A 16,442-nucleotide genomic window follows, 5' to 3' on the forward strand; every position below is an offset into this window, starting at 1 on the left:
TTTAGTGTTTTTTCACTTAATTCTTCTCAATAGATTTAATTTATTTTTAATATTTTATTTGCCTAAAATTTTATTCAATAATATTTATTAATTATTGTTTATTAATGAATTGGACTATAAAACAAAGTTAGATCTGTGCATCGCATAGGTGGTGAAACGACAACGCAAACAATCTTTAAAATTTACTTCATGCCTAACATATGGCAGAATGTCAAACATTAATGAATTTTTACACATTGATCTTATCATAAAATAGTTGGCAATAGAAATCGAAACTCAATTTGGCAATTACACTGAGTTTGAGACTACAACCATAAACATATTTCGAATTAATTGATTTGATCAATGAATAAATAATGATCAATTTGGCAATTACTATGAGTTTGAGACTACAACTAGATGAATGATACGCAAATGTATTAAGGTTTAAACAAAAGAGCAGTTATGCAACCACAAAACATTAAATGTTTAACACAATATACAGTAGTCAAAAATCAGATTTCGTGGCTCACCAGTGTCGGATTGGATTGTTGTTACCAGCCAAGCTAAGGAGTCCTCACGTAGACATATATACAAATACAAGGACGCCTTCCTTGTGACAGCTATCAACTTCCAGAATTCTGTCACGCCGCCCCCCCACATCTCGTTTAAACCATCACAATGACGAATATTTGCAATCAATAGATACTTCTTCCTACCAATCAAAGGTATATATTTATGAAATCTTCCCATGTTTACAAACTTGGTTACATTTCAATGTTTGAATGTGTTGCCTCACTCACACACTTCCTAGACAGAGGTGTTGAGACTGATTGGACTCCTGACGACATGCCTGAAATTTAGACATCTTTTCCCCCTGTCTGTTTGAAGCTGAGTGTGACTGAAACGTATGCACCACCGGGAGAGTCTACTTCTGCCTTGTAAACAGCCGCCCTTTCCCCATAATATGCAACCGTTCTACGCACTGATATATTCCCTTTCAGGTCCTACTAGACTCCAATTGAAGTCATATGCGGATGTTTTGGTGTTCCTGCAGTATGTGGTCTCACCGGTGAGGTTCTTCAGCTGACCAGGGCCTGCACAGGAAATCAATGACGTCGCTGCTGTCAAAATCATTAACCAATCCGGGGTCGACTGCTACAGCCGAATTGACATGCTTGGATCCATAGTCGAAAGGTGAGGCTTCAGTGCCATTTGGATGTCTTCTAATCGAACTCCTAACATTGTCGTGAGCCGTTGCTATTTCAAAATAACAGCAAAGTGGACAGAGTTAGAACATGAAGCGAGTAGCAGGCTTAGTTTAAACCTGTTTTCATTATCGCAGACTTGATCGCTGCAGGGCTCCATGAAGGACGGACGGATTTGATGATAGCAGCAAGAGCAGAGACATGGGGGCAGGACGTTGAAGTGCCTGAGATTATGTTGTAGTCGATTGATCTTCCAGCCGTGTGAGCAGTAGCCAATGGAGACGATGCTTCGAGGACGTTCACGCCTGGCGCTGTTTTATCCGGTTGAAAATAAAAAAAAGGTGAAAGATATGGGTTTTTATCGCTTCTTCACTTGCTTGTTTCTGAAAACTACTTGCAAGCACATACTTTGATTGATGATATTAGGCCCTGCAGACGAGAACATTGCCATCTCGGGCGCTGGTTTAGTCGGCTGAACTGTCACTGTCTGGGTTATTCTAGCCCCCTCATGACTGAAAAGTTAACCAGCAAAAGAGATGCTAATCCCATTATTTTTATGCTATGGTTTTAGCAGCTTCGGTTTTCCTATTTCTGCTCACATATTTAAGAAGTTCAAAGCTTTACCTTCCCAGCACTGAGCTAAGCATCTCATGGTTAGCTGGGACTAACGTTAATCGCCTAATGAGGTTATATCAGTAGTACGAGTTCATTCAGTTCATACCTTTCTAGTAAGGCTGTCTCCATTCGCTAGTGCAAATCGAACAAGAGAGGCAAGGTAAAGAGTTTCACCACATCCATGTTGCTAAAATGAGTGCTTTGAGGAAGGATTAGTGGTGGTGTGGCTTTTCGATTATTTGGGAATTTATACACTACCCTTCTCGGATCATCTCTCTAACTTAACCACTTATGCATTAATTCTCGTGTTGGCCCAAATGTCCTTATTTTTTTGGGATGGAGGGAGTATTATACAATGATGAGATTTAGAGTGCATTTTCCACAACTTCTGGTGTCATTAATTTTTCTCTTGTCGCTTATTTTCTCATCTGCCTATCATTGCTTTGGAATTGTTTGAGTATTGTGCGCCTAAGGAACTCGTGAAGTGCAGCTTATATCACATTATTTCTCATATTTAAATGTCATATTGAAAACACAGTTTGTTACCATAGTTGCTATTGCATGTATATGAAACCAGCATGTTGTATATGATGCACTGAAGGAAGGCATGGCTGATTTAAGGGCGATTGGTGTTTGACATTTTGACTCTAGGACAATATTTACAGGTGGGCTATGCTAAAGACCTTTCCATGATGCTTGGGAGTTGATAAATTAATAACATTACCATTCCTTTTTATCTATAGTTGGTGATGCAAGCTCCACAGTTCTCTTAAGTTGGCTAAAAACTATAAAACTCCATTACTCTTTATTTGATGATGCTTGTTTAGCTGAGGATCCCTGTCGTCATTTATCTTATAACTAGCATTTCTTCTTCTCGACTGTTGTATCTGTATCTGCATCTTATCCATTAGCAAGTATCAATTGTTGTTTTCTTTGTACTAGAACTGGAACAAATTTCCAAGGAAGTATGATCGACTAGCATGTTGCTAACAATCTTGTTTGTTTCTAGGTTCGATCATCATACAGGGCGGGAGAGCTGTTTATCAAGACCTTGGTGAATGAGAAAAACAAAAATGGTTCTGTTTGACCTTTCAACACATTTGTGAGGACCTGGATTCTTTTGGCTGCCAATTATACCCCAATGCATTTATAGATTAGCTTTGTAGCACTCTAGCAATCCCAATTTATATGGGTTAGCTCTAGCAATCCCAATGTAAGAAAAACTGAGAATTAGAATCTCTTGGAATATAGCTTGAGTCATATTATGAAAAAGTCCAGTTTTGATATTTCTGAATCAGAATTTGTTGAAGCTAGAGTGAAAAACGCCGGGTCGGGCTTCTCGAACTTGGCCTCTGTCGACAGCACCTCCACAGAGTCTATGATCTTCACCACGCACGCCACAGTGTCGATCAGCAGCGACGCCACCGCCACAGCTGGGAGTGTGCCCAGGAACTCATCGTGGTGCCAAAACCCGGTCTTTAGTATGCCCTTGAGCGTCTCGGCTGCAGCCTTCGCGTCCTCTCGCTGTACAAGGACGACTTCATCGTCCGAAGCCCGGCCGCGACCTCCTTTACGGCTAAGCCGCACTCGAAGCTGATATCTGTGCATAAGTCTCGGATCTTCATCCAGAGCTCCAATGGCGTCTGCACGTCCGAGACGAGGTAGCTGTTGAGCACTTCAATCTTGTAGGCGCATTCCTGGGTAGCCGACCCGATCACGAGGTACTGGTCCCATGGGTGACAGCACCGGAACTTCTTGTGCCTCGGCTCCCACCGCATGAAATTGACCTACACGAGCAATTAATTTAGTAAACATCAAATTTCAAGCACTATGTCTAAATAGACTACTCACCAGTGAGTCCTCCTTGCCTTTGCATTCGAGTACACTCTTGTAACCTTTGAGTGCCTCTATACCATTGTCGTGTGATTCTTGGAAATACGCATCGCCGAAAGCTAATACAAAGAGAAACAAATAATTATTAGATCGATAAAACATTTAAATTTCATTAAAAAAGATCTATTACCTTCTAGATAGTGGGCAAGTCGGTCAATGTTGTCGGCGGTGTCTACATGGTATTTACCGAATGAATTTACCGGAATTAGCCATTTCAGAAACAAATCGAGCAGCGGCGGTGCAAGCCCAGAGAAGGACAAAGATGTCGCTTCCCGAATGAGAGGCTCTGCCGATGACAAGAGAAACACCGCCGTTGACGAGGGTTACGCCCACTGGAAGCAACTCGTCCCCGTGCTTTATGACTGGCTCGCCTGGCTCTCTCTCTCTTGCCAGTACGCCTCAAACATTCTCATTTTCTCCCTCTTTTTTCTGTTTCGGGTTTTGTTCCCAGACTTTTGGTTTTACTGGAGCTGGTTTTAGTCATTCGTAAGAGCATCCACAACGGCGGCCGTCTCGGCAAACGTCCGACCGGCGTGCCAGACGTCCGCGCGGGACGTCCGCCATTGGGCAACAGGCACAAGGATACGGACGTCCGTTGAAGACACCGGAGTTCCGCGTCGTTCCGGGGATGTCCGTCGGGATGTCCACCATTGCGTTGACGCGGCGGACGTCCCGATTTTTTATTTTTTAAATTTTTTTTTACATATACGGCTCGTTGAACTTCATTTCATTCACACCACTTGTTTTAACGAGTTTCTCTCTCTACATACTTTTCTTTTGAAGATAAATGGAGCACCACGATAGTGATTCCCCAGTTACGAGCGAGTCACAAGCGTCGACTTTTCCGTTGGCGGAAGTGCACAGATGTCCGGGATGATGCCCGAAATGGCGCCGATGATGCCCCAACCCCAAATGGCGGGGATGATGCCCGGAATGGCACTGATGATGCCCCAACCCCAAATGACAGGGATGATGCCCTGGTACTACAATATGTACCCCCCTTGGTGTGGGGTTATGTCCTAAATGCCCCAGATGAGTGCCGGGATGATGCCCGGGATGAGTGACCCAAATTCCCGGGATGACGCCCCAAATGCCCACTGGAAGCAACTCGTCCCCGTGCTTTTATGACTGGCTCGTCTGGCCCTCTCTCTCCTGCCGGTACTCTCAACCACAATCCTTCAGCCTTCGCTGGAAATGAAAGAAAAAGATAAAAGAATATCGCGGAAGAATAGTTGAGAGAACTGGAGAGGGCCGAGCAGAGTTTCAGATCTACTGTGAAGAAGACGACTGATTACTTAAAATGGCTACTAATCAAATAAGAAGCTCTTTACTTTTTATAAATTGGGATGGGTACACTTAATTTAAGATGACATGAGAAATCACTTACCCACGGTATACTCGAATACGACCAAGAGGGTCATGATGGTCAATAACCCGTCGACGCCGGATGCTTGGAAGAAGACGCCGTAGTAGTAGAGGAGAGAGAGCACGACTGTGGCTAGCCCGACTTTGGATGCGTGTACTACCCTCCTTGACTAGTTTGTAGCCTTCTTCTCCAATAGCTCTCCCGAAGCATGTGGCTTGATCTTCAGTTGACGGACCCAGGTGGGGTCGTCTGTCCATGAATGTAGCCGGAATTAGCCATTTCAGAAACAAATCGAGCAGCGGCGGTGCAAGCCCAGAAAGCGCACCAAGGCCAAGGCCGAGAAGGACAAAGACGCCGCTTCCCGAATGAGAGGCTCTGTCGGTGACAAAGAAACACCGCCGTTGACGAGGGTTAAGAGCATCCGCATCGCGTCTCGATGCGGCCTCGATCTCGTCTCTCCGAGACGAGACCGCATCGAGACAGGGATGCAAGCTCCCGTCTCGTCCCCATCTCATCCCGAAGCTCGCCCGGAAGAGGAAGCCGGCGAGTGGGCGTCGTTTATATCCGTTGAAAATGTTTTTTTTGTTTTTTTTTAAATTCAGGAAAAATTCAAAAATTTAAAAAAATCCCAAAAATATACTAACCATTAATAGCCGTTTTTCAATTTTTTTTTATTTTTTTCTATTTTTTAAGCCCCCAATCACTTCTATAAATACCAAATCATTCCAACAAATTAATCCACTATAAAAAAAAACTCTCTATTCTCACTCAAACTCTCTACTTTCTTCATCTCTATACATTATTATTCTCCCAAATTTAATCCATTCATGGATCCATTTGAGCAAATGCGTCGAATAATGGAAGAATCGCTAGAAGAAGATCAACGTTGGGAGGAGGAAGCCGCGGCGCCTCAAAGGCGATCCCAGATTTATATCCATCGTGACCGGGAGGATCTAATGGAGCACATTTAGGCAAAATTTGGCAACCGGTAGACGCACATGATCGTCATTAGAGAACTCCTCCTGCTTCTTTGATTTTTGAGATTTTGAATTTAGAGAGAGTGAGAGGAAGATTCTAAATTATGTATTTTTTTATTTTTTTTAGAATTTTAATTATGTGGTTTTTTATTTTTTTTAGAATTTTAAGTTGTAATATTATTTTATTTAATGAAGTGTGTTTTTATTAATTGAATTTGTTGGAAATAAAAATAAAAATGAAATTGAATGAATAGTTAAGGGATGAGATGGTTAAGAGATGGAAAGATGCAGTTACAGTCTCTTAATTGAGAATGGGTGAAAAGAACTGTGGGGCCCATCGTCCCCGTGCGTTATGACCGGCTCGTCTAGCCCTCTCTCTCCTGCCGGTACGCCTCAAACATTCCCATTTTCTCCCCCTTTTTTCTGTTTTGGGTTTTGTTCCCAGACTTTTGGTTTTACTGGAGATGGTTATAGTCAGTCGTAATTTTATGGAGTCTTTCTTCGAATGCCCTTTATTTTATGTTCTAGTGTTAATGCTTGCAGGTTTCCCAAGTAATTTTATGCAATCATGGTCGATCTCTGATTAAAGCATTTACTCTTTCATGTTTGCAGCTGGGCTCCTGTTCTATTTTTTTCATAATTACAACAAAATTAAAGATTAATTATGCAGGAAAAGTATGTTATCTAGTTTATGCTAGAAGGGGCAAATGCCAACCTAGCACTTTTTATGATCAAAATAAATTGACTCTTTTTTATGTCTCAATTAAGTCGAATTATTTCTAAATATACGATAAACGCTTCAAAAATCGTCTTTATTATTAGTGTCCCAACTAAATTAGAGGACGCAAATGAAAAAGTCCTAAAAAAGTAAAGTTAATTTGTTCTTCAATTAGGAAACATTTTTCTTGCGTCCTAAATTGTTGGTTTTTAAAATTTTCCGATGCAAATAATTGTGTTGTTTGTGTGGCAATGGAATTAATATGATGCAATTCAAAATCTACTCCAAAAAATGGGGAAATTCAAAATCTCAGCTAAAACTCAAAATCTACTACGGTGTTAATCATCACAGCTAAAACTCAAAATCTCTTCGGCGCTGCTCATCTGACTCAACCAGCCAAAGTAATCGAACATAGTAATTCTGCAACCAAAAACCAAAACACTACTATTACTTACACATATTCTATTTCTACCTGTATATTTTGGTAACAAAATAAAAATATATAAGTATTTACCTAAATGCATGACACTTTTTCCTTGTGTAAGGATCCAACGAGAAGGCGAGCCCTGCCTTGAGGAATTTCTTCACAAAAACGCAATCATTAAACGTTAGATTATGAATGCACACCACGGATGCAGATATGGAGTTTGACGATCACCTTGAATATCTCGTTCGCTGCAGCAGCATTGTCTCCTCTGTGGTAAGGGACGGGGCAGTCTGGCTTGACCCTAAAGCATTGCTGAGCATCTAACAGAGCATTAATGCTTTTATGCGTGCGTGCTTCCCACATGCTTCGCGTCGATACCCATGTGGCGTTAGATGGATCAAGATGAGAAGCCTGCGCATCACATACAGTATTACTTACTAAACATGGCTGCCAACTCATTAGGAAGAAGATAAGTTTACCATTCTATAATGAAAGATTGCTCGGTAGTAATTCTTGTTGCCAGCATCAAGCAACCCTCCGAAGTCTATTGCACTCAAGCGCTTTGTCAATTTCGCCTCACTCTGCAAGATATGTGATGAGAGATCAAAGTGTTGTTGAGTTGTGACACAATGAAAAAGTAGTTTCAGACCATGTTTTTATATTCTTCAGTATGAGTGTACTCGATTATGCCATCAACAGTCCAACTCGGATAATGTGCAAGCCGGTCAGCCACTGGAAACAAAATCTCCACAGCTGCACGATTATGCACCAAAGCAGCTTCCTCAATCGGTTTATGTATATCCTGAAAGTCGTCATTAGCTATACAAATAAGTGTCCTGTTGATATCATCAGGATGAAACAACAAGATCCAACGAAGGATGTCTGCAACTAGAAGATGAATAACAGCATAATAAACAAAAGGGAAACATAGAAATTAACTTTGTCAGATGAATTTGGATCTCCTTTAGCTTTAAGCAAATACTCAAGAAATTTTGTGTCGCTTTCTTTTGCAGCACATTGCATAGGACTTAATCCAGCGACATAAAAATTTGGGTCTGCTTTACCCTGCAAAGAGATTTCCATTTGGTTACATCCACTAAACATGGAATCATTTATCACAAAAACAACATACTTCAATCTCTAACAGAAAATTAGACGAGACATGCATTTTCATTTCACCAAACGTACCTCAAGCAGCAATTTCAGGCATTCAAATGAACGAGACTTGACTGCACATACAAGAGGGGTGTCCACAACTGCACAAGAAAAATTTGGCTGCAAAAAGGAAAGCAGCAAAGGGATATTGATCTCACAAGATTATTAATACAGTAAGCCAAAAGATCATATTAGTGTGTTTGGCTAAACAAACCAATCCCTTATCCACATGCAAAAAATTAATGATATAAGAATATTTCTCAAACCCCAAGTGAAAGTTATTACAAGAAACAAAACAAACAACGCTTTAAACAAGATTATCATCAGCAAAAAGTGCAACTGAAAGTTGTGCTTGCCCACGTTTGCGCCATGAGACAAGAGAGACTCGACAGCCTCAGCATTTCCACGAGAAGCAGCAGCTTGTAAAGGTGTTCCGTATGCAGAATCTGTCTCTATAGGAGCACCTTTTATCAGCAACAATTCCACAAGCTCCTTATTATCTGAAACAAAACCAATCAAATAGAGCTTAAAACACTACTACTAGCATCTACAAATTTACAACTACTACAAAACTACTGACTGTTTAGAGCAGCATAGTGCAACGGAGTGAATCCCTCAATATTTGCAAGACTAATTTCAGCACCATGTTTGACGAGAAACTCCACAATTTTGACATGTCCCCTTTTGGCAGCTTCTGCCAGAGGAGTATCCCCTGAATCAATTTATGGTGTTAGTATACAATCCCTTTTTTTCAATTCAAGAATCATATCAAAATTAATAGTATAAATATCCAACGAAGAAGCGAGAGAGCAGAGAAAGAGAACTCTTGTAAGTCAAGACATCAATATCAACTCTGACGGTGTTTATCAAGAATTTGCAAACATCAAAATGTCCGATTCCAACCGCGTGATGCAAGACATTCCGGCCAGTGGAGAAATCGCTATATTGATCGCATATCTTGCGGAACTCCCACTCATCAGCAAACTTGTTTCTAATTGCTGCGAAATAAAAAATCAGACATTCAAAAAATCAAGGATAAATAAACCAAGAAAAAGGTCTAGAATTGACAAGAAAAAAGGCTTAACCCTTAAGTTGGTAAAGGTCTCCACTTTCACCAGCTTCGATAATCGATGCACCTGCAAAATGAGTTCTTGAAGCCCCACACATACACACGCATGGATCATGAAGTATACACGAAGAGGGTTTTCAAATTAGCTTACCAATTTCAGAAGAAGAATCCATGGCGCTCAATTTCTTAGAAATCTGTGCAATTAAGTGTTAATTTATTATTTTAAAAAGTAATTATATTAATACTAATTGTAAACGAATTGATGCAACCCAAGAAATTGAAACAGAAAGGGTTTTGGAATCAACTTACCAATTTCAGAAGTACAACTCATGGCGATCAACTTCTTAGAGAAACGTGATTACTCTCTTAACTGCTCCACCTTGTTTATCGATTGCCAGCAAAAATGTTCAAGGAATACTAAACATTTGAGATTTTGTTTTTTGCATTTATATTCTCCAAAAATTTAGCTTCTTCACTTCTTTAGAAAAACATCTAGATGATCATTTTCTGTTTGTTTTCTTCGTATCTATCGTTTTTCTTTGTTTGTTTCGTTTTACTTATTTAAGTTAATAAAAAATCAAAATTTTCAGTTGTATACTCCTATGAATTACAATAAATTCCAATAACAATTAATAAAGTCACAATTACATCAATATGCATTGGAATAGTACAAAATCTACTTATAGAATAGTTAATATTGAAGGTCAAAGATTTTGGATTTAAGTTCCTCACAACGCGGTGCTTAAATTTATGCTCAATGATAAAAAATACTTAGTAAAAGCACTATTAAAGGTATGATAATTACACGGCAGCTCAGCCTCTGCTTATGCATCTTGATTGATGCTCAAGTTTGAGCTCTTACATTATAATGTCATTGTGTTATTGTTTGTCATTTGACATTTGATCATATATTAAGTTCCCTAAAGCACCTCTCATTCATTCCAAGTTAGATTTGATCATATAGTAAGTTCCCTAAAGCACCTCTCATTCATTCACCTCTAACAGAGCCGCGCCAGAAAAACCACCCCCGGAATCCTCAACCACCTCACATCCAGAAACGAAACAAAAATGTCGGAGATACTGCCAACGACCACAGGGCTTAATACTCGAGGAATTTCAAATTTTAAATTGCAGAGGTATCTGAATTTCTACTTGTTTATTTGAAGGAAAACATGAATCAAAATGTACTCTTATATGAGTGTGACAATAGAATTATGATCCATTGTTATCTACAATTCCAAAATCTCGAGGGGGCTGCTCATCTCACACAGCAAGGCAAAGTAATCAAACAAATTAAATCTGCAACCAAAAACCAAAACACTATCAGTCACAAAAATGGCATATTTTAGAAACAAAATGAGTATGAAAAATATCAGAATTTGTATAGATACCCAAATGCTCATCTTCATTGTTAGGATCCAACAAGAAGGCAAGGCCTGCCATGAGGAATTTCTTCCCAAACACAATCATTAGTTGTTAGAAGATGAATTGGTATGGAGTTTAATGATCACATTAGTACCTTGAATCTCACATTAGCTGCAGCAGCATTTTCTCCTCCGTGGTGAGGGACGGGGAGGTCTGGCTTCAGTCTAATCCATCTCAGAGCATCTATCATGGCATAACTGCCTGAACCCAAGTGCGATGACCACAAGAATCGCTTTGATATCCATCTCGGATTAGATGGATCAAGAAGACTAGCCTACGCATTACACATATTACACACAACACATGGATCAAGAAGACTAGCCTCAGAAGAATAAAAAGCTTACCGTTTTGCATTGTAGTAATCCTTATGGCTTGCGTCACGCATCCCTGCGAGCTCTAGTTCAGTCAAGCACTTGGTCAATTTCTCCTCATTCTGCAATATATATGAAGATCGAAGGTTGTAAATTAAATACTGAAGATCGAAGTGTTGATAAGTTGTAAACAATGAAAGAGTAGTTTAAGACCATTGTTTTAAATTCTTCAGAATGAGTGTACTCGATTATGCCATCAACAGTCCAATTTGGATAGTGTGGAAGCCGCGCAGTCACTGGAAACAAAATCTCCACAGCTGCACGATTATGCACCATAGCAGCCTCCTCAATCAGTTTATAGATATCCTGAAAGTCGTCTTTATCAATACAGCAAGTGTCCAGTTAATATCATCAGGATGCAACAGCGGAAATATAAGGAAACAAATGCACCAAGAGACTAGATGCGCTGAAGATATGACTAGTAAAGAAAGGGAAACATGGAAATTAACTGTTTGAACTAAATTTGGATCTGCTTTAGCTCGAAGCAAACACTTGAGAAATCTTGTGTCGCCTTCTTTTGCAGCCAATCCCAAAGGACTTAACCCACTGACATACATATTTGGGTTTGCTTTAGCCTGCAAAGAGAAAGCATGAGAGATTTCCATTTGAGTAAATTGTCTAATATGAAAACAGGGAGTAATTTATCAAAACAATAGATACCGCAAGCAGAAATGCCAGGGATTCTAATGAGCGAGACTTGACTGCACATACAAGACGGCCGTCATCAACTGCAGCATAAAAATTTGGCTGCAAAAATGGAAGGCAGCAAAGGGATTAATTTGACAAGATTATCTTAAGTTAATTCAAAAAATATATTGTTACTACAGCAAATCAAAACCCAAGTGAAATAAGTTATTGCAAGAAACTAAAAAATGCAGTCCTAATAATGCCATGACAAAACAAACAATGATTTAAACAACACTATCACTGGCAAAGAGTGCAACTGAAGGTTCTGCTTGCCCACATCTGCTTCCCAATACAAGAGAGACTTGACAGCCACAAGATTTCCACGAGAGGCAGCAATTTGTAAAGGTGTTCCATCTACAGAATCTGCATCTAACAAAGCACCTTCCGCTATCAACAATTCCACAATCTTTCTATCATCTGAAACAAAACCAGTCCATTAGAGCTTATAAACACTATTAGCAAAGACTTTGACAGCTACAAAACCACTAGCCTTTTAGAAGTGCATAATGCAACGGAGTCGATCCCACAGTATTTGGAATACTATCATCGGCACCCTGTTTGATGAGAAACTCCACAATTTTGTTATGCCCCCCTTTCACAGCTTCTGATAGAGGAGTATGCCCTGAATCAGTTCATGGTGTTAGTATACAATCTCTTTTGTTCAACTCAAGAATCATAAGAAGTAGAGAGAAAGAGAGAGAACTCTGGTAAGTCAAGGCATCAATATAAACTCCGACGCTGTTTATCAAGAATTTGCAAATCTCAAAATGACCAATTTCAGCGGCGAGATGCAATACAGTCCGGCCAGTGGAGAAATCACTATATTCATCGCTGTAGGGATCAGAGTAGATCGGGTTCACTAATTACCAAGACCTCTTTATTCTTGAATAGGGAGCTCAGTCAAACTCCAACCAAGCGACTGATAATACATTCAAGATTACAACCAATCTCAAATACAGATTACAGAAAAGTAAGCTATCTATTACACATGTTCACGATAGCTTCCTATCTCCAGCTCCTTCAACCTGTACACTAAGTAAACGAGTCAGTAACACAAGAAAACAGATCTTCTCAGATCTGTCACAAATAGACAAGAGAACTTAAGTACACATGAAAGAAACAACAATCAACGGCTCAGACACCCGCCGATGATACAGCCTATTCTCCAGAACTCAGATCCAAAGGAGTACCGCCGAATCAACCGGTGAATCACCTCACACTCCCGATTCCAGGCCAACACAACCCCTAAACACCAGATCTAACCGTTCAAGAAACAAAACCTCACAGAACACGCTCCAAAACAAAACCCTAGTTCACCAACTACTCAGCAACCGAAGCAGTTGCCTCCCTAGTTACTGTAGCAAGCTCCTCTACACTTTCAACCGTGAGAGAGCATCAGAAATCCGGCGGAGAACCGTCGGAGAAGAAGAACAGAAGAGAGGGAGCGAGAGAACAGAGAGAGAGCGTCTGAGAGTAGAGAGAGAGTGAGAATATGAGAATAATCAAGAAAGACCAAGGGTCTCACTCTCATAACAAACACAAACCTGGATCCAACGGCTGGAGACAAGGATCCGAGTGAGAGGGGCACGTGGCGGCATCCAGGAGTGAGAGGTGAGTGAATTGGGTCAGGCCCAATTAAGATACACATGGGCTACAAATAAACCAGGCCCAAATGAAGTCCACCAATATTCAACATACTCCACCTTGGACTTCCATTCTGTGAAACCAACTAGTATCAACCGGCTAAGGTTTAATTCATCACAGCCTATATGGCAGCCCCCTCAGCCCCAAAGGACAAAGTCCACTGGCTTTTTGGGAACCACCAAACTGCCTCCAGACACCAGAGGGACTAAACCCATTAGTCTAGGAGGGCTTCTTGCCTCAGTCCTCATACCAGCTTTACCAAGGAAGGTAGGATGACTGAGGTCTTTTTATCCCCGGGACATGCAACTATCCTAAATCAAAATGCAGGAATTTAATGCAGAAAATAAGTTTTTCAGCAGGCAAAGGTTTTGTACCCATATCAGCAGGGTTTTTATCAGTGTGCACCTTATGCAGAAAAACTTCACCTTTTTCTACTATGTCCCTAATGTAATGGAACCTTACATCAATATGTTTAGTTCTATCATGAAAGACAGGGTTTTTACATAACTGTATTGCAGACTGAGAATCAGAAAACACAGAGGGAGATAGCTTCAGAAATTTGAGCTCAGTGAGAACTCCATTTAACCAAACTGCTTCTTTCATTGCTTCTGTGATAGCAATGTACTCTGACTCTGTAGTGGACAATGCCACTATATGCTGCAATTGAGACTTCCAACTGATACAAGAGCTGCAAACAGTAAACACATAGGAGGTAGTTGACTTCCTCTTATCCCTGTCATTAGCATAGTTAGAATCCACAAAACCAGTTAAAGAAACACCATCTTTACACTTAGAATAACACAATCCATATCTTGCAGTATGTTTGAGATATCTCAGTAGCCATTTCAGAGCTTCCCAATGCACAGATCCAGGATTTGACATATATCTACTGAGGCATGAAACTGCATAGGCAATATCAGGTCTAGTACTTACCATCAAATACATTACAGACCCAATTGCATTAGCATAAGGAATCTTCTTCATAGCATCAATATCAGACTTGGTTTGAGGACACTGATCTTTACTCAACACAAAATGAGAAGCCAGAGGAACAGAGACAGGCTTTGAATCAAACATGTTAAATTTTTTAAGAATTTTGCACACATAAGGTTCCTGATGCAACACAAGGGTAGAAGCCTTCCTATCTCTGAAAATATTTATCCCTAAGATCTTCTGAGCATCACCTAAATCCTTCATGTCAAAATTCTCACTTAAAGCAGACTGAACAGACTTTATAGTTTTCAGACAAGGTCCCATAATAAGCATGTCATCAACATACAGTAACAAGAACACAGGCTCAGGGGAATCAAGATCCTTGACATACAAGCATGCATCAAAAGTGCTTCTTACAAAACCCAATTTATGCATACAACTGTTAAACTTAATATTCCATTGCCTAGGAGATTGTTTCAAACCATACAAAGCCTTTTTTAGTAAACACACATGATTGGGAAACTTGGGATCAACAAAGCCTTCAGGCTGTTTCATGTAGATAGGTTTATCTAAATCACCATGCAAAAAGGCAGTTTTGACATCCATCTGTTTTAATTCCCAATTAAAGTGAGCACACAAAGCAAGCATCAATCTGACAGTAGTGAATTTAACAACAGGAGCAAAAATTTCAGTGTAGTCTACCCCCTCTTGTTGAGTAAACCCTTTTGCAACTAATCTGGCCTTGTACCTCAGACCCTCCACCTCATTTTTCAGTTTGTATAACCACCTGCAATCTACCACAGATGCTCCAGGAGGCAAAGGAACAAGTATCCAGGTAAGGTTAATCTTAAGAGAATGCATCTCTTCTAACATAGCCTTTTGCCATTGATTCCAAAACATAGATTTAGTTGCGTGCTTATAAGATTGGGGTTCATCCCCATCAGACTCATGCACATTAAAAGCCAAATTAATAAGAGCAATCAAGCCAACAAATCTGGTAGGTTTTGAAACATTCTGTCTTCTAGCTCTATCCCTAGCTAACACATCATTGCTCAAGTCAGTATCATCAATGGCATTTTGCACCCCAGAGGGACTTTGCATAATATTCTGGACAGGAGAATTATTCCTTACAGGACTAGCATGCATATCATTATTATCAGCCATGTTATCCACATTTTGAGGCACAATATCATTTAAATTTCCCTCATTGGATGTCTCATCAGGTGTAAAGACTGGGTAAGTGTTCCAGAATGGCTGCTCCACCTCACTTGGAGTATCATTCTGATTCTCCACACCAGTGAGTGGCTCTGTAGACTCCACCTCCATAAGAGGTTCATTGTCCACAGATTGTGGAGTTTGGTCAACTGTCAACCTTAGGCAAGGGAATTCAGCTTCATTGAAGACAACATCCCTGCTAATTATGACCTTAAACCCTGGTTCATCCCTTATCCAGATCCTATAACCCTTAACACCCTCAGGATATCCAAGGAAAACACCTTTCCTAGATCTAGGCTCAAGTTTATCAGTTTTGTTATGCACAAAAGCTGCACAGCCAAACACCCTGAGATGAAAAAGAGATATAGGTTTACCAGTAAACACAAATTCAGGACATTGTCCATTGAGAGGCACAGAGTGAGATCTATTTATCAAGTAAGCAGCAGTCAACAAAGCCTCACCCCAAAATTTCTTAGATAAACCAGATTTACTAAGCATGCATCTTACTTTATCAAGCAAAGTCCTATTCATCCTTTCAGCCACCCCATTTTGTTGAGGTGTATAAGGAACAGTTCTATGTCTTTTAATACCATATGCAGCACATAAGTCATCAATCTGTTTATTGCAGAATTCCAAGCCATTATCAGTTCTGATTGCTTTAATCTTCTTACTAGTTTGAGTTTCAATCAAAATCTTCCAGGTTTTTAGTTTCTCAAAGACATCATACTTATGTTTCATGAGAAAACACCACACCTTCCTA

General features: G+C 40.1%; 2 protein-coding genes across 3 annotated transcripts; both read right to left on the bottom strand.

Annotated features, from left to right (window-relative positions):
• Positions 1-3,059: 3,059 nt before the first annotated feature.
• On the bottom strand, positions 3,060-3,908 carry LOC121770188 (aluminum-activated malate transporter 2-like). The gene is made up of 4 exons (XM_042166969.1): positions 3,896-3,908; positions 3,654-3,754; positions 3,521-3,589; positions 3,060-3,467 (listed from the first exon to the last, which is right to left on the bottom strand). The coding sequence occupies exons 1-4, from the start codon at positions 3,906-3,908 to the stop codon at positions 3,060-3,062; spliced, it is 591 nt and encodes a 196-aa protein (XP_042022903.1).
• Positions 3,909-7,013: 3,105 nt separating this feature from the next.
• Positions 7,014-9,951, bottom strand: LOC121772061 (ankyrin-1-like). Of its 2 annotated transcripts, XM_042169003.1 has the most exons (13): positions 9,717-9,950; positions 9,559-9,601; positions 9,424-9,474; positions 9,163-9,336; positions 8,919-9,050; positions 8,699-8,838; positions 8,372-8,458; positions 8,123-8,248; positions 7,833-7,985; positions 7,663-7,764; positions 7,415-7,594; positions 7,271-7,338; positions 7,014-7,176 (listed from the first exon to the last, which is right to left on the bottom strand). In XM_042169003.1, exons 2-13 carry the CDS (start codon positions 9,578-9,580, stop codon positions 7,095-7,097), a joined length of 1,317 nt encoding a protein of 438 aa, XP_042024937.1. In that variant the 5' UTR covers positions 9,581-9,601; positions 9,717-9,950; the 3' UTR covers positions 7,014-7,094. The 2 variants fall into 2 exon arrangements, with proteins under 2 accessions (XP_042024937.1, XP_042024938.1); XM_042169004.1 differs by lacking the exon at positions 9,559-9,601 and having other exon boundaries at positions 9,717-9,951.
• Positions 9,952-16,442: the final 6,491 nt, after the last annotated feature.

The sequence above is a fragment of the Salvia splendens genome, chromosome 16 (genome assembly GCF_004379255.2).
Source record: "Salvia splendens isolate huo1 chromosome 16, SspV2, whole genome shotgun sequence".
Taxonomy (NCBI): domain Eukaryota; kingdom Viridiplantae; phylum Streptophyta; class Magnoliopsida; order Lamiales; family Lamiaceae; genus Salvia; species Salvia splendens.